Source organism: Anomaloglossus baeobatrachus, chromosome 9, assembly GCF_048569485.1.
Source record: "Anomaloglossus baeobatrachus isolate aAnoBae1 chromosome 9, aAnoBae1.hap1, whole genome shotgun sequence".
Lineage (NCBI taxonomy): Eukaryota > Metazoa > Chordata > Amphibia > Anura > Aromobatidae > Anomaloglossus > Anomaloglossus baeobatrachus.
In genome coordinates, this window is record NC_134361.1 from 146,479,556 (window position 1) to 146,498,264 (window position 18,709).

Here is an 18,709-nt window from a genome sequence, read left to right on the forward strand (position 1 = left end):
ACACAAAGGCGTTATGCATGGAGGCAAAAAAACACGGCATTCCAAGAAAAGCCCTTGCTACCCACAGTAAAATTTGGTGGAGGTTCCATCATGCTTTGGGGCTGTGTGGCCAATTCCGGCACCGGGAATCTTGTTAAAGTTGAGGGTCGCATGGATTCAACTCAGTATCAGCAGATTCTTGACAATAATGTGCAAGAATCAGTGACGAAGTTGAAGTTACGCAGGGGATGGATATATCAGCAAGACAATGATCCAAAACACCGCTCCAAATCTACTCAGGCATTCATGCAGAGGAACAATTACAATGTTCTGGAATGGCCATCCCAGTCCCCAGACCTGAATATCATTGAAAATCTGTGGAATGATTTGAAGCGTACTGTCCATGCTTGGCGACCATCAAACTTAACTGAACTGGAATTGTTTTGTAAACAGGAATGGTCAAATATACCTTCATCTATTCATCTAGGATCTAGGAACTCATTAAAAGCTACAGGAAGCGACTAGAGGCTGTTATTTTTGCAAAAGGAGGATCTACAAAATATTAATGTCACTTTTATGTTGAGGTGCCCATACTTTTGCACAGGTACAATTTTGTTTAAATGCGGATTGCACATTTTCTGTTAGTACAATAAACCTCATTTCAATCCAGAAATATTACTCAGTCCATCAGTTATTAATATATGAAACTAAAATAGCTGTTGCAAAAACCCAAATTGTTATAAAGAAAAAAGGTTAACATGAATAGGGGTGCCCAAACTTTTTCATATAACTGTATATAACGTTTCATTTATTTTATAACTAATTTAAACTTAAAATTGAAGTACCTGTATTTTGTGTTTAGATTATTAATATAAAATGCATAGTTTTTTAAGGGGACCATAAAAGCTAATACTGGGTGATCCCAGTTTAAAGGGGTTGTTCAGGCTTGGGATACAAGTCTCCAGTCAATCTATGTGACTGACTGCAGACTTGTGATTCCTCATAGCATGGCGTGTGCGTGATATCAGAATTATTTGGTGCCGGGATCGTGCGGTCATGTAACCGCAGTTATGTGAATTGCATATTCTCAGCCACATTTCGACTAGACATATCCATCGACAGTCAGTTGACTTGTAATGAGCGAGGCTGCACATGTCTAGTCGGTATGTGGCTGCATGTAATCAAATCGCATACTTGTGGTCATGTGCACGCCCGCTTTCTGGCACTTTCAGAATCTTGACAGTGCGCACACATCATGCAGTGAGAAATCACAAGTCTGCAGTCACATAGAGTAACTGCAGACTTTAACCCCAAACCTGGACAACCCCTTTAATGTTCTGACTCCTTATAATACTTAATGGTGTAATTTGTAAACCTGTCATGTAGTTAGTTTCATCCTAGTATTCAGAGTCTTTAACCTGCTGTTTTTCCTCTTTTCTTTTTGTTTTTTATTTGCACCCTCAACTATCTGGCATCTCTATATATTTCGACATACATTTTGTAGGGGGAAAAAAATCACAGCTAGAAAATGTAAATAAGTGTGTGTAATTTACACTTTTAGCATTTGCACCATTGAAGACCAATATGTGTCGTCACCTGATGCATTCTAGAGTTAATTTGCTTTCTAAGTCTAAAAATATTTTAGTTTTCCTTATTGTGGGATATATTGGTCATTTTGTTACTCTAATGAAATTATACAAAAACATGTAAGAGATTCAATTTCCTCCATTTTTTAATTCATACTTTACTGAAGCAAATGCTATTAATAAAATGTATTATATACAATAATTCTTTGCTTTTCCTGTGAATAATAATACCACATATATTAAAGGGAATATGTCAACAGGTTTTTGCTATTTAATCTGACAGCAGCATGACCTAAGAACAAAGACCCTGATTTCAGCGGTGTTTCACTTAGTTAATTGGGTGCAACAGTTGTGATAGTCATAGTTTTCGATGCTTCAGATCTAGCAAAGCTTGGAATGCAGAGCCCTGTGTAACCCCACCTACAACTCTGATTCGCAGCTTTCTGTATTCAATGTATATTGAAAGAGAACTGCTATTCAATGCTGGGGGTGTGGTTGGACCAGGATGCACGAGGTACCTTTTCCAATAGTGATAATCTCTTGCTTATAAAATACTAATTCAATTGAAATAACAGCATATAACCCAGTAAGTGACACATCGCTGGAATCAGGGTCTCTGCCCCTACATTATGCTGCTCTCAGATTACTTTGCAAAAACTTGGTGACAGATTCCTTTCAAGCTGATTTCCATTAACTAACATCTATGGGAGCAATTTTTAAAACTTTAGGATTAGAATGAGACAAGGTAGTGGGTGAATATCCTTGGACTAAAAATTATTTTTTGTAGGTTCTGAAAAGCATTATTCTGCATGGGTTACTAATATTCTGATACTTATATACTGTTAAAGAAGTTGTCCAGTTACTAAAACTGTTTTTTTTTTCTCATAAATCTTGCTAATATGTGCCTCTCCACACATCTATCATGTTATTTTAGCAATTTTACCTTTTATCGTGCTCTAGCAGCACATCCTCAATTCTGGCTCCAGCTCTGATAGAGTTAATCACTCTCTTGACTTCCTGGGTTCAGTTACTACAACTTTCATAATCCTTTGCAGTAACTAGCAATCTATCTCACACCCACTCAGAGCTCCACCCAAACTGTTCCCTCCTCTCAGATCTCCACCAAAACTGTTCCCTCACCTCCTTCCTGTGTGCACTGCCTAATCATGGTAATAGAGCTGTCATGATTGACTCCTGGCTCAGCTGGAGCTGAGCCTTTTTTTAGTTTCACTTCTGATGCAAGTCACGTTAGGGGTTAATCCTTTCTGCCTCGTTCTGGAGGTCAGGCTGCTTTATTAGGGCACTGTTTCTCTTGGACTTAGAAAGTGATACTTCTGGCTCTGCTGTGTTCTGCTCTTGAGTGACCTGTTGTCTGCCCTGCCCCCTCCTGACCTCCGTGTTCACCTGACCTGTTAACCTCCTCTGTTGTCTGTTTCCATCAGTGTCTCTCCCGCTGTCTCCCTGTTCGTTCCTTATCTGTTTACCTTTATTCTGTCTTGTCTTCCCACTCCCCCTCGCTTCTAGGCTCTGATTTCCCGGCTACAGACTATTTGCTTCCCTCTGACTACGTTTAGACTTTGCCCTTGTGTACTTACAAGACCTTATGTGGTGACATGGCTTTCTGACGATTCTACTGCCATCTGGTGGGCTTGACTAGTATTACTTCTGCTAGGGAATTCCCTGCTCATACGTTTCCTCCACTTTTATGCCCCCTAGTGGTTTACCAGCTAACTACCTTCTCAGATAGTTTCAGGAATCCTCTCAGTCCCACATTACTGCGCTGTAATGCTATTGTACATCTTAGAGTACAGCGTGACAAGAGCTTTTATCATTTGGTCTTTCTGATCTATTTCATAGTATCTATTTCAGTATATATTTATAAGCTATATATAGAGAGAGAGTTATCTAACTCCACACATATGTTTCTCTATGGCTATGTATGCTTGTGTATATGTGTGTTTATATATCTATATACACACACACACACACAAATATATAGACAGTACGTGTGTGTGGAGCAAGATAGTGACATATATATAGCACACTATGTGTCAGAGCAGAGCATGTCACCAACTGTCTCCACTCTGAGACTTGTTGTGCAGGTGAGAGTGGAGAAACTTGGTACTGTGCAGCAGAAGTCACAGAGTGGAGACAGTTAGTGGCATGTATCATCCGGTCACCTGCACAAGTCCCAGAGTGGAGACACTTAGTGACATGTAGCATCCGGTCACCTGCACAACAAGTCCCAGAGTGGAGCAAGATAGTGACATATAGCACACTATGTGTCAGAGCAGAGCATGTCACTATCTTGATCCACTCTGGACTTGTTGTGCAGGTGACCGGATGCTACATGTCACTGTCTCCACTCTGGGACTTGTTGTGCAGGTGACAGAGTAAAGCAGATTGGTCCCATGCAGCGTCCGGTCACTTGTGCTGCTGGTAGGAGCATATGATCATACTGCCGACACCGCAGGCTATCCTGACAGCTGAGCACAGCGGGCGGGTGGATAGTGTGATCACATACTTGCGTGACAGGGGGGATTTCAGCTGAGGAAACCCCCCCTGTACTTCACACTGGCGCCCGTACCTCCCACAGCTGACCGATGGTAAGCAGCGCGCTCTGTCTTCACCGCTCCACACTAAAGCTCTCCGGATCCTCCCCTCGATGCTGGGCTGTGACGTGTGGTAGTCACCGCCCACAGCCCAGTCGATCAGTGTGAGTGGCGCCAGCATCCTCTGACGTACCCGTCAAGTTTGAGAGCCCGGAATTGACGGGACGTAAGAGGATACTAGCGGCCACAGCACCAGGGGGTTATGTGACCGGCACTGAGCGTGCAGGATAGCGCCGCTCAGTGTCAGAACTGGAAATAGAAGCCAATGGAGAAAACTCCTATAATGGTAAGTGACACTCATTGAGAAAATAAAAAAAATGGGTGAACCACCCCTTTAAACAATGAAAGTACTTAGCACATAAATTGTCCAATCCATGAGAGACCGTAGCCGTGGCAAGGCGTCCTTCTTTCATAGGACTCTAGCCTAATATCATGCCTCTCCCAGGCTAAAAGCCTGCAAATTTATCGGCAGGTAGGATGCAGCATTCATCAAAAAGATAGCCTTGGGTTGATGGGAGGAGTGCTCAATCAAAAAGAAGGTAGTCACCACATTCAAATAGTTAATACAAAAAAAACAACTGACCAGCATCAAACAGAATAAAGCAAGTGTGAACAGGTGCAAGCTGCTATTACTATTGCTGTATTCTTTTGTTTGTACAACCGGAGAAGAAGGGAGATAAGGCGACACTGGAGTTTTAGAAAATCGCATTTTATTCCTTAAAATCAAGTATCAAAATAGTAGTACAAAGACAAGTCATGAAAAATATCAAAAAGTTATGTGAGAATACAAGAATGGTCATGTGGGAGCGATCACTTGTCTCACAAAGCCAGCCAAGGATTGTAAAGGGGTAAAAGTTTAATATGCCACCATATACATAATAGATGTAATCATAAGAGTTGCAATGAAGTGACCACCCACCTAAAAAGGGGGGGGGAGAATACACCCCAGGGATTCACTACAACAGCAATGAGTAAAGGGTTGACCCAAACACTGCACAGAACCACAGGCTGGGATCAGAGATTCCAGTGATTACCAGCATAAGTATGCATGTTTGTTATCCAAGCCTGGGGAACCGCACAAGCAGAGTGTGTATTATGCAGTCGTAGCAGTTTGCACCTGTTCACATTTGGTTTATTCTGTTTATTTTTCTTATTAATGCTGGATCCTGCCTGCCCATAAATTTGTAGGCATTTAGCCCAGGAGAGGCATGATATTAGGTTAGGGTCCTGTCAAAAAGGACGACTTGCCGCAGGCGATGGGCTCTCATGGATTGGCCAGTTTAGGCGCTAAGTATCTTCATTTTGTAAGAGTATATTCCATATAATAGTAACGCAATTCAAATTTCATATTTCAATGTTCACATATATCGCTCTGGCATAAATTAAGAGACCACTGCAAACTTGTCAGTTTTTCTGATTTTTCTCTTTATAGGAATATTTCTGAGTAAAATGTAAATTGTTTTTTTATTCTATAAACTACTGACAACATGTCTCCGAATTTCCAAGCAATAAATTTTGTATTTATTTTCTGAAAATGTTAAATGGTCAAAATAACAAAACAATGCATTGCTTTCAGACCTCAAATAATGCAAAGAAAACAAGTTCATAATCTTTTAGAAACAACTATAGGCTATGTGCACACGGTGCGTTTTTCTCGGCGTTTTTGCGCGTTTTTCGGGTGCGTTTTTGGCCTCAAAACTGCATGACTTTGCTTCCCCAGCAAAGTCTATGAGTTTTCATTTTTGCTGTCCCCACACAGCGTTTTTTTTCAGCTGCGTTTTTGTGGTGACCACAAAAACGCAGCATGTCAATTATTCCCGCGTTTTTCACTGCGCTTTTCATCCATTGAGTTCAATGGGATGTTGAAAGACGCAATGAGAAACGCAAATAGCTGCGTTTTGGTGCGTTTCTAAGACCAAAAACGCAGCTATAAGCGCAGGAGGTGGGTAGTAAAGTGACGTGTACAGGAAGAGGATTCCTTCTGTCAGTATAGACAGAAGCATGAATCCTCCCGGTACCGTCACCGCTGCGTCCACCTCCCGTCCTGTGCATGTATGCTGCCGTGCGGCGCCATGTCTGGGCGGGAGGTGGAAGCGGCTGCGAAAACAAAAGTTAACAGTAGAATAAAAAAAAAAAAAAGTTATACTCACCTGTCTGCAGCCTCGCGGTGCCATGCCCGCTCCCAGATCCTCTCACCGCTCCCGCTCCGGCTGTGTGCAGTCTCCCCGGGGCAGGACCTTGCTTGCAGGACCTGGCGATGGATCACCTGATGCAGTCACCTGACGCATCAGCTGATCGAGTCTCGGGCTGACGCGGGCGCCCGGCCGGTATCAGCGGATGCGTCAGGAGACTTCATCCCTGATTACCGGCAGCTGCTGCAGCGATCGGACAGGATCAGACTCCCGCCCCATCGCTCCGGGAGCTGCCGGTAATTCAGCACATAAGTGAGTATTATTTTTTTTTTTTTCTACTGATGCATCAGCTGATTGTATAATCGGCTTTTATGCAATCATCTGATGTGTGATGGGATTCAGGCACTTGATCCTGACACATCATCTGATCGCTTTGCTTTCCAGCAAACCGATCAGATGATATTGGATCCTGATTGGACGGCGCGGGACCCTAACCCAGGATTACTGCGGAGGGGGGTTTATTTCAATAAAGATGGAGTCACTAATTGTGTTGTGTTTTATTTCTAATAAAAATATTTTTCTGTGTTGTGTTTTTTTTTTATCTTTACTAGAAATTCATGGTGGCCATGTCTAATATTGGCGTGACACCATGAATTTCGGGCTTAGGGCTAGCTGATAATATACAGCTAGCCCTAACTCCATTATTACCTGGCTAGCCACCCGGCATCAGGGCAGCCGGAAGAGTTGGATACAGCGCCAGAAGATGGCGCTTCTATGAAAGCGCCATTTTCTGGGGTGGCTGCGGGACTGCAATTCACAGCGGGGGTGCCCAGAAAGCATGGGCACCCTGCACTGTGGATTCCAATCCCCAGCTGCCTAGTTGTACCCGGCTGGACTCAAAAATGGGGCGAAGCTCACGTCATTTTTTTTTTTAAATTATTTCATGAAATTCATGAAATAATTTAAAAAAAAAGGGCTTCCCTATATTTTTGGTTCCCAGCCGGGTACAAATAGACAGCTGGGGGTTGGGGGCAGCCCGTACCTGCCTGCTGTACCCGGCTAGCATACAAAAATATGGCGAAGCCCACGTCATTTTTTTTTTTTTGGGGGGCAAAGAAATCCTGCATACAGTCCTGGAAGGAGGATGCTGAGCCTTGTAGTTCGACAGCTGCTGTCTGCTCTCCTGCATACACTATTGGATGGAGGATGCTGAGCCTTGTAGTTCGACAGCTGCTGTCTGCTGTCCTGCATACACTATTGGATCGAGGATGCTGAGCCTTGTAGTTCTGCAGCTGTCTGCTCTTCTGCATACACTAGTGGAGAATGAAGAACACATTGAAGAAGGAAATGACATCAGACCTTTTTTTTTTGTTCACTGATAGAAAACACATAAGGACGCAGTGAGCAAAAACGCAGCAAAACGCAGCAAAAAAACGCACCAAATCGCGGCAAAACGCGTGCGTTTTTTGCCGCGTTTTTTCGACGCAGGTGCGTTTTTGTGCGTTTTTAGCGGCCAAAAACGCACAAAAACGCAGCGTCAAAAAAACGCAGCGTGTGCACATAGCCATACTAATGTCTTACCTCAGGAAGAGTTCAGTAATCAATATTTTGTGGAATAACCATGATTTTTAATCAGAGCTTTCATGCGTCTTGGCAGGCGTTCCACCAGTCTTTCACACTGTTTTTGGGTGACCTTATGCCACTCATGGTGCAAAAATATAAGCAGTTCTTCTTTGTTTGATGGCTTGTGACTATCCATCTTCCTCTTGATTACATTGAAGAGGTTTTCAAAGGGATTCAGGTCTGGAGATTGGGCTGGCCATGACAGTGTTTTGATGTGGTGGCCCTTCATCCACACATTGATTGATCTAGCTGTGTGGCATGGCACATTGTCCTGCTGGACAAACCAGTCCTCAGAGTTGGGGAACATTGCCTCAGCAGAAGGAAGCAACTGTTTTTCCAGGATAACCTTGTCTGCAGCTTGATTGATACGTCCTTTGCAAAGTTTAAGCTGCCCAATTTCTCGAGTAAGGTAATGTTCTCTGATGAGTCTAATTTTCAGCTTTGCCCAACACCTGCTTGTCTAATGGTTAGACGGAGATCTGGAGAGACGTACAAGACACAGTGTCTTGCACCCACTGTGAAATTTAGTAGAGGATCGGTGATGATCTGGGGATCCTTCAGCAAGGCTGGAAATGGGCAGATTAAACTTTGAGAAGGACGTATGAATCAAGCCGCATACAAGGTTATCCTGATAATTTTCAGTGGTCTCTTAATTTTTGCCAGAGCTATATCTTGATGCTTAGAGTGCTGCTGTATTCTTTTATTTGTTAATATGATGATAAGGAAGTTTTATTCAGGATGCCTGACTAATTTTTGTCAGTACTGGAAAGTTTGTAGTGATAATTATACTCTGTTATTTTTGTTTTATCTTATATCAACATTTTATTTTTATTTCCATGGGAAAAAAAATATTAAATTTGATACTGAGAACAAAAAACTTTTATTTAGAGCCATTCTTTACGTTTTGGTATGAAACTCATTTTTATTTAAACCAAGTACAGGAGCTATGTACAGTATGGCGGGGCCAAACATTTAAGTGCACCTTCCCCCCTGCTTGATTTCCATGTACAGTAACAATATGGTCTGCAATAGAATATACTGCATATCTGAAGTAGAAGTATAAGAATACAGCCATGTATTACTTGATCCAGAAGTCATTGATGATGATAGAATATACATATTTCGCCTCTACACTACTGCAATGGACATGAAATAATACATGAAAAAGTTATTGAAGTGTAAAATTTCAGCTTTAAGGATATTACCATTTCCCAGACAACCTTTTCTTAAACACTATATTCATTTGTGTAAATAAAAGAGATACCTCCTACACTGGAGCCAGTAATTGTCAGGAGGGGTAACGTAGTAACCAGAAATAGGGGCTCCAAAACTGGCCCTCAGGCTAGTGGGCCCTAACTGTCCCTTATCCCAGAGGTACTTCTAATGGTGAAAAGGTCTGGACCGCCAGCGTAGCCCTGACTCCTGATCAGCCCTAGGTCTAATACCCCCCAAACCAGGAAAGAGCAAGGACTGGAGTAGTAAATCTACACAGAAAGACAGACTGGGGGAAAACCAAATGCAGACACACGGCAATCACTCACAGAGGTATAGACAAAACAAAGGAAATATAGAAAAGGAAGGAAATAAACGACAAGAGTATTTTCACAACACACCATAATAGTACACAACAGTTCACCAGAAACTGGATAACCATGCACGTAGACTGGAATCGTAAATGCTATAATTGGCATGGAAAAGATTCCACCATCTTTTAAAGGGTGAAGGTGGCCATGATAGGTTTCCAGAAACCTATGACCCTAACAGCAATCCACAGGTCAGAAGAAATTAAGTCCTGCTAAACCGATAATAAGTAAGCTTACAACAGGTCGATGCCCGGCTCTAAGTGAGCAACTCAAGAGCACCAGGCAGCTACCAGACTCTGCCATTTGAACAGGGCTACAAGGCACTATGACACCCGGTGAGCTTAGAGCTGAAAACCATGAAACAGTAATGTTGGCACAGGGTCTCCCAGGGCCTGCGAAACATTGTTATGCCATGTGAGCATTGCCGCCTATCAGTGGTTGCTAATGAGCTGCTTTGTTCACACGACCTTTCAGCACACCTCAGACGTCAGAAGGAAATGGGAGAACAGCAGACGATTAGCAGACACTAATTGACCGCAGCAATCATTTGGCATAACAGTGTCAAGCAAGGTTTGAAAGACCCGGTGCCATCACTTGAATGGAGCCTGTGCAGGAGGTAAGTGTCTCTCATTTTTATTTTACACTGAGGAATATAGTAAATATATACAAAAGTAATTGGAGAATTGACTGATAAACCATTTCAAGGTATGGTATGAACTTATTTTCACATTATTGAAAACCTGTCACCTATAAAATTGCTCTTTACCTGCAGATATAGTGTAATTGCTGACTTCCAGTCATTGAGGCGGTGCAAGGTCCTGTAATTGTCAGTGCTCACTACACTGTGGCCGCAGCTGTAATCACTCCCCCTGCATCCTGATGGACAGTCACTATTTCTGCAGGTTAAGAGTGTTTTTTTAAAATAACAAGGTCTTTTAAGGTTTTTCCTATGTAATGTGAGAGCAACATGATGTAGGCACATAGACCCTGACTACAGCGATGTATGTATCAGTTACTTGGCTGCACTGTTTTACCTGCTGCAAATCTACCATATCTTTGAATGGTAACTTGCATATAACTCCCCACCACTGACTGGCAGTTTTCTATCTAGACTGTACCTAAAAGCTTCTAGAACTGCTTAGCTCCTAAATTCTTTTTACACTACTGTGTTCTTCTGTTGAAACTACAGTAATATAGAGCATTACTGCGATATTATATTGTACTGTTTGCTGTACTAGGAGAGCAGATCTGTCATTAAAATATGCAGCCTTTACATCAAGAAAAATTAGAGTCTCTAGAAATTATGTAGAGGGGCACAGCAAAAACTGAGCGGAGTTCTCTAAGAGCCCTTGGATGGAGCCCATCTGGGCCTGGGGCTTTGTTCACATTGATTTTATTTAACATAGCTTGGACCATATATACTTTTAGCCAACTGAGTATATTAGATGACTTATTGGGAGCACGAGCACGGGGATTGACGACATCGCCGCTCTCTCTTATTTGGTACATATGTGACGCCCTGGACTATCCAGGTCGTCCCAGGTAGACACAACAACACTACACACCCCCTTTCCCAGTTAGGTAACAGCAGTCAAACTAAAAGCCTTGTCACCACCCTGCAAATTTGATGTCCACACCAGGGGGGTGGAGCCAAGTGGTTGGCTCCACCCACCGAGGAGTTCACAGGCCTGGAGACGGGAACCTAGTAGTCAAGTTCAAGTTAGTCGAGAGAGTGGTTTGGACAGTGAAGGAGGGAGGTTGTGTCCAGAAGCAGACCTGTGCTCAGGCCTGCTAAAGACTACTCCGGTGGCTGGGTCAGAGCCCAGCCACCATTGGCAAGGAGGCAGACGGTAGTGGCTGCCTGCAGGATACCGGGAAGATGACCGGTGGAACCGTAAGGGACTGGGACAGGGTAGTGGCCCGCCGGAACCGAACCGGGGAGCCAACTGGATACCGGAGCACCAGGCAGGGTACCCAGACCCCGAACTAGGCTATAAGCCACCACCATAGTCAAATTAACTGATTGCGGTCTGGACCTCAGGGGTTCATTCCCACCTAAGTCCCGATTGAAGGCAACAGCCCAACCATTCCGGATGAGTGCCACCGCCAAGGGCCAGAGATCCAAAGGGCCAGCGTCTGCAGGCAAACGGGCGCTTATGACAGATACACGCCGGGGAGCGGACTACCGGTGCCTAGGCACAGGAGTCAAGATTCACATATAGAGGTGCAGGAGAAAAACAGACATTACCAACCCAACCTGGGAAAAGCTGCAGCCGGCTGTGGGCCCCGTTCATCACTCCGTTTGGTTTACCAGTGACTCCAGTTTCTTGTGTCAGAGTGAGTACACCAGTGCCATCAGGCACCGCTCTGCGCTGCACCGCAACACTACACCCTGCACCCGGGCCCCGGCCCACCGGACTCCGGGACCAACATCCCCTACCCACGGAGGGGTCAACACCTAGCTGCGCTACTACACCGCTCCTGGGGGCCCCTACACCTTCACCGCAGCGATGGTGTCTACAATAACCACAACCCGTGGGTGGCGTCACGAACTATCACCTCAAATACAAACACCCCAAATCCCCGCGTGTAGCACCAACTCCCTTGCAGAGCGGCGTGACCCCCGGGTCCGTGAGAGGCTCAAGACACCACCCGCAGTACGAGCACGGATCCGAGCGGCTCGGCGGTCGCAGCTGAGCCCGCGGGGCAGTACACATACAGAGCTAAAGAACCCATTCAGTTGACCTGCCTCCTCTTGACCTTCAGGGACGTAGTCCTCATTACGATTATTTAGGAGACACACCAGTGCAGACCATGTTGTTTTGAATTTATATATTTTAAGAATTTATTGGGCTTTGCCTTGCTCTCCTTGACTATGACTACCTACCATTCAGACAGATTGTATTAGGCTCCTTGTAGTGTATAAATGCCAGAACTAACCCCTCAGATTTATATACTAAATACCCTTTCGCTTCCATTAATGGTCTTTCTAACAGTAGGAGTAAGTTAAGCGGGGTGTAATTTTTGTCATCCCTATTTGTTACCTATAGGAATATATTTTACAGTTAACTTACCGATATATATATGTACTCCCATTTATCATGTGTATCACTATCTGACAGCAGTTGCTTCCAATGTCCGAAAATGCAGCCTTCAACCTGGATAAATTGACTTTTTTTAAAATGAGGTGTTTTTGCCCTCCCGGCCCGAGGTTTTTTTTTAAGCAAAATAAAATGATAATGTGGTCTCTGGTACCAATGTTCTCGTGAACAGCTACATTTCCAAATAGCTCAGCATTGTTACAAGTTTTGAGAACCAACACAGCATCACCTCTTGTTGGGTTTTCCAACTGGCCCATAAAATTATCCTAAACACACTAAGGAATTTCCTTCTTCTTTGCAGTTGAAGGAGAATCATGACCCCAGTCAATATCTAGATTGTTAAAATCTCCAGTAACCACAACTGTAGCAACCTGTGCAGTTATCTGATTATGTAGCTAAAGGTCCAGTCACACTAAGCAACTTACCAGCGATCCCAACAACGATAGGGATCGCTGGTAAGTTGCTAGGAGGTTGCTGGTGAGCTGTCACACTGCGACGCTCCAGTGATCCCACCAGCAACCTGACCTGGCAGGGATCGCTGGAGCGTGGCTACACGAGTTGCTGGTGAGCTCACCAGCAACCAGTGACCAGCCCCCAGTCTCCTAGTTACAGCACACATCAGGTTAATTAACCCGATGTGTGCTGCAGCTAAATGTGCACAGAGCAGGGAGCAGCGCACACTGAGCGCTGGCTCCTTGCTCTCCTAGTTACAGCACACATCGGGTTAATTGCCTGATGTGTGCTGCAGCTAAATGTGCACAGAGCAGGGAGCAGCGCACACTGCTTAGTGCTGGCTCCTTGCTCTCCTAGTTACAGCACACATCGGGTTAATTACCTGATGTGTGCTGCAGCTACATGTGCACAGAGCAGGAGCCGGCAGCACAGGCAGTGAGAGCGGAGGAGGCTGGTATCAAAGGTAAATATCGGGTAACCAAGGACAGGGCTTCTTGGTTACCCGATGTTTACATTAGTTACCAGCCTCAGCAGAAGCTGGCTCCCTGCTCACTGCACATTAGTTGTTGCTGTCTCGCTGTCACACACAGCGATCTGTGCTTCACAGCGGGACAGCAACAACTAAAAAATGGCCCAGGACATTCAGCAACAACCAACGACCTCACAGCAGGGGCCAGGTTGTTGCTGGATGTCACACACAGCAACATCGCTAGCAACGTCACAAAAGTTGTTCGTTACCAGCGATGTTGCTAGCGATGTTGCTTAGTGTGACGGGGCCTTAAGTCAGTAATTTATTCACCCATTCTATCACATGCCAAACTCTGACAACATGGAGACCGCAAACCATTTGGTGTTGGTGACAATTTATTCTAGTCATCCAACATGGATTTCTGAATTCCTTATAATATATAACTTTCCTTCCTATTCTTTCCGCACCTACATTACCAAATCCTCCTCCCCTTCTTGTTACTAACTGGGCTGTTCTCCTGGCTGTTATTGAGAGCGTAGACACACTAAAATCCTTGTATCATCACCCAATTTAGTTAGGAAGCGCAGAATCATGAGTCTCCTTCATTTTCATAGAATCCACTCCACTCCCAATTTGTACATTGATCCAGCTACTTGCATGCTCCTCCTGAAATAATTCTTCGCTCCCCATGTCTATCCAACTAATTGCTTGCTCAGTGAGCAACATGCTCATTTTAAGCTTGTCAACCTCACAGTTGCATTTTGCTCTGCCAGTTCTCTAATATGAGCTTCCAGGCGGTGAACATGCTAACATCTACCACAGCGGTGTTTACCCTGGAACACTTGCTCCAGTTGTGAATACATATTGCAGACTGTGCACTGAGGAAACCTTCAAACTTGCTATCCATTATACACAATCAAGCAAAAACAGTAAAGTATAACAAAGTAGAAAAAAGTAGAGTGCCACAGGTCGTGACCTCCTGCTTTCAAGTTCTGCTTCAAACTCCTGTTTATGAACTCCCATTAGGTGGAACATGCCAGCAAGTTACCCCCAATCCTATGAAAAGGTGTTAACTTGTTTTTTGTTGGGGATAAATAAGAGAAGTCAGAATGTTTCACATTAAGGCTGTGTTCAACTGCAGTGGTGTGTGCAAGGCTGTGTTCATCTGTCGGTAAAAACCATACCACCTCTTTGCCACTATGGTCTTACCACTGTTTCCTAAACAATCACCTAATTTTGCAAGGAAACAAGACCATTACTTAAGGCCATTACTTAATCTTGCAGGGAAACAAGGCCATTACTTGACCTCTATATCTGAACACAAAGTGACTATTCACTATTTACAATTTTTCATGGACTGACTCTCAACACTGTATTGTTAACCACTTTACAACATTCACCGTACATATAAGGCGCATGCCAGAAGTGGGTGTATGGATCTGGCCAAGGGCGTGAGCTCACCCCATACTCGGCAGGTAACGGCTGTGTGTTATATCCAGGACCTGCTGCTAACAATCGCCGGTGGAACGGAGCTCCACTCGCCATTGTTATTCTGTTAAATCCTGCTGTCAAACTCTGACGGCGGGCTTTAGCACATGATAGAAGGGGGTACCATGGCGTGATTGCGGGTTGCCGATGGGAGTCTGCTAAAGACCTCTATGGTTGTCATCGTAGCACTCCTTTGAAACCTGCTTGTAGCCGGGTTTCAAATGAGACTGTGATTTTCACTATATACAAGCAGGGAACTATTCAAAACAATGAAAAGTAAAAAAAAAAAAATCTAAAAAAAATTAAAAACCCTACAAAACATAAAAGTTCAAATCATTCCCCTTTTGCCACATTAAAAATACAGATAATAATAATACAAAAATACAGTGTTGAGAAAAGTCCATTATGTCAAAATATAAAAATCATTAACATAATTGGTAAACACTGTAAAAAAAAATTCAAGAATGCCCAAATTATGTTTTTTGCTCTCTGCAATACCACAAAAAAATGCTGTAACAAGTGTTCAAAGCGTCATATCTATTCCAAAATGCACATCCGGCGTAGTTAGCGACATCGCAGCATGTGACTCATACGAACGACCTTCAACGATCGCAATAGTGGTTAAAATCGTTGGTGTTGGAGAGGTCGTCCAAACACCAAATATCGTTGTCTGGTGAGTAGCGATGTTTTTCCTCTTTCCTGCGGCATCACACATCGCTATGTATGACACTGCAGGAGCGACGAACATCTCCTTACCTCCATCCACCGGCAATGCGGAAGGAAGGAGGTGGGCGGCATGTTCCAGCCGCACATCTCCTCCCCTCTGCTTCTATTGGACGGCTGCCGTGTGACATCGCTGTGACACCGCACGAACCGCCCCCTGAGAAAGGAGGCGGTTCGCCGGCAACAGTGACGTCGCAGGGAAGGTAAGTCCGTGTGACAGGTGTAAGCGATGTTGTGCCCCCAGGGGCAGCGATTTGCCAGTGACGCACAACCAACGGGGGCGGGTACGCTCACTAGCGATATCAGTACCGATATCGCAGCGTATAAAGTATCCTTAAAACAACACACAACTCCATAGACTGAAAAGTGAAAACTTTACATGTTTGGTATCGCTGTTAACATACTTATGAGGAGAATTGTATTGCAAGTAATTTTTACCACAAAATGTATACCGTAAAAACAATTCCCAAAAAATGTCAGAATTTAGGTTGGAATTATTTCCCGTTTTTAAAATGAATGGTGTAATTCAAAAGTACAACTCGTCTTGCAAAAATCAAACCCTCATATCTCCATGTGCACAGAAAATTAACAAACCTATGTCTCTGGGAAGAAGGGGAGGAAAACCAACCGCAAAAAGGGAAATTGGCCCCATCATGAAATCGTTAATAGAGCATATCTCTGGTGTTTATATTTTTTTTTTTCATTTCAAAGCTGGGGAGGTATCACTAACGCATGTTCACCGTGTAAAATAATGACCAGTTTCCATCTTCTTCTGTTCTTGGCACCATTCAGCTCGTTTTCTGCAGTTTTAGACCTGCCTGATCGCTCTGGTATTTGCTGGGCGAGCCAAAGGTCACGTCTCAATATAAGTCTATGAGGGCCAGAATGAGACTAGAACCAGGCTCTCATAGACTTACACTGAGAACGTATGACCATTAAAGCAGAAGATGATGGCTGGTAAGTCTTTTATCAGGCGCAGGGGGATAGGCTGTGATACCAGTCTGGTAGTGGAATAAAAAAAAAAAAAAAAACTACAGAGGGGTGCTTTAAAATGAATATCATTTTCCAATGCATTGTATATTTTGTATTACAGTATTACATTGTTTAGTGATCTCCTGGTTTCACGCTGTGGTGGGACATGATATGGAGTGGTGCCGCCATGACCTGTCCTAGTAGCTGTCAGCAGAGTACCGCCCTGCCTGTCGGCTACTGGTCTAATACTGAGTGTGAGTTGTGATGATTGAGCACTGGGCCGATATGCTGACAGGAGGGGTAAAATTTGAGTACCATATAACGTAGACTATGTGTTTCACTGTATGACCAAGGATTAATAGTTTTGTTTTCTGCCTCTTTATTGTACCCACTTTTTCTTTTGGCTAAAAAAACAAAAATTTCACCTTTTAGCTTGGCCTAACCCTGAGATTATTTAGTGGCTTATAGTTTCTTAAACGTTACCAATGCTAGTACCTCTATTCCTTATGGTGACCATCATCTTCATGAAAACTGAAATTGCTCTATCACCCTTTTTATTGCATAATTATTATTTTCCATCGTATTTCATGGTGGGCCATTATTTAGGATCAAGGATAACCTTAGCTGAGTATGTTATTGGAATTACCCATGTTTTATCATATTGATGGCATCATGTCTCCAACGTCCTGTCTTTTTCTTCTGCAGGCCGGTGCTACCCCGATGCTGGTGAACACAGACTGCCTAGACCCAGGCTCTTCGGTGAGTGACAGAAGTGAGATCAGAAGATCATGAAATGAAAACTTATTCCAATTGTATCTTAATTTTCACCACCAAAACACTAATTAGACCACTCATAGATGTATGTAGGGAACTTCTCCTCCTATAAATGATACCTGCAGTATAGATTTTAGTGGTTTTGTAAACAGAAAATTCACTTTATTTCTTATACAAGAGAGGGTGTTAACTTTTTTCATAACTAAATTGCTCTGTATCTAAACTAGCATTGTTCAGATATAGTTGGCCATCGGTGCACTTTTACCATGACCAAGGGCTCAGTGCACCATTACACCCACACAATTTGTATTCTGAGCACTTTGCCATATCTAAACAATGGGTATTGTCGAGTCATTATGGCCGAAAATACCTAACCCAACCCCTCGTTCCTCCGAGAAATGACCACATTGTACACAGACATGGATTTAAATGACCCCAGCAGCCATTTATTATAACAAACAATATCAATATAAACATGTAAAATACAAAAACCTGCTGGGTGCTCCTCAAAGCCCCTAACCTGCCAATGGGTAGTACAATCAGATAACATAGCCAGGCTGATCCTTTACCTCTAGCCATTCAAGCACCAGCTCAGAGGCACCAGTTAAGCAACCTGGTTTCTCTTTGCCACATGTCCCCATTTCGTGGCCCATCCAGGCCTACCACGGGAATACCTCCACCTACCAGCATATAAAATTACGCTTGAGGTGTCCAGAACCTTGTGGGTCCCCCCCATCTATTTGTCATTAGCCACAAAATTACCAACTTTGAGGACCCTCTTCCCCCCGCTGCTATGACAAAAGACAACCACACCAACCTTTTAACAACACCTCACATTTTTTTTTTTTAAATAAATAAAAATTAGAACACATTCCTAAAATACCAGAAACAGTAGGGAGGGTGGGAGATTGTTCCCTCATTATAAACATATTTATTAATGATCTTGTTGGGGCATGTGGAGTAGAATTTCAATATTTGCAGATGATACTAAACTCTGCAGGGTAATCAATACAGAGGAGGATAATTTTATATTACAGGGAGATTTATGTAAATTGGAGGATTGGGCTGAGAAGTGGCAATTGAAGTTTAATGTAGATAAATGTAAAGTCATGCACTTGGGTAGAGGAAATAAAATTTATAATTATGTACTTAATTGTAGAACACTGGGTAAAACAGACACAGAAAAAGACTTGGGTGTATGGGTGGATGGTAAA

At 43.5% G+C, this 18,709-nt stretch overlaps 1 protein-coding gene across 1 annotated transcript in view; it reads left to right on the forward strand.

Annotated features, from left to right (window-relative positions):
- The window catches only part of DLG3 (discs large MAGUK scaffold protein 3), a 557,827-nt gene that overhangs the window by 115,752 nt on the left and 423,366 nt on the right, over positions 1 to 18,709 (forward strand). The window contains exon 2 of the mRNA XM_075324895.1: positions 17,427 to 17,480. Within this exon, the coding sequence (XP_075181010.1) occupies positions 17,427 to 17,480 (54 nt within the window). The remainder of the gene's footprint in view (positions 1 to 17,426; positions 17,481 to 18,709) is intronic.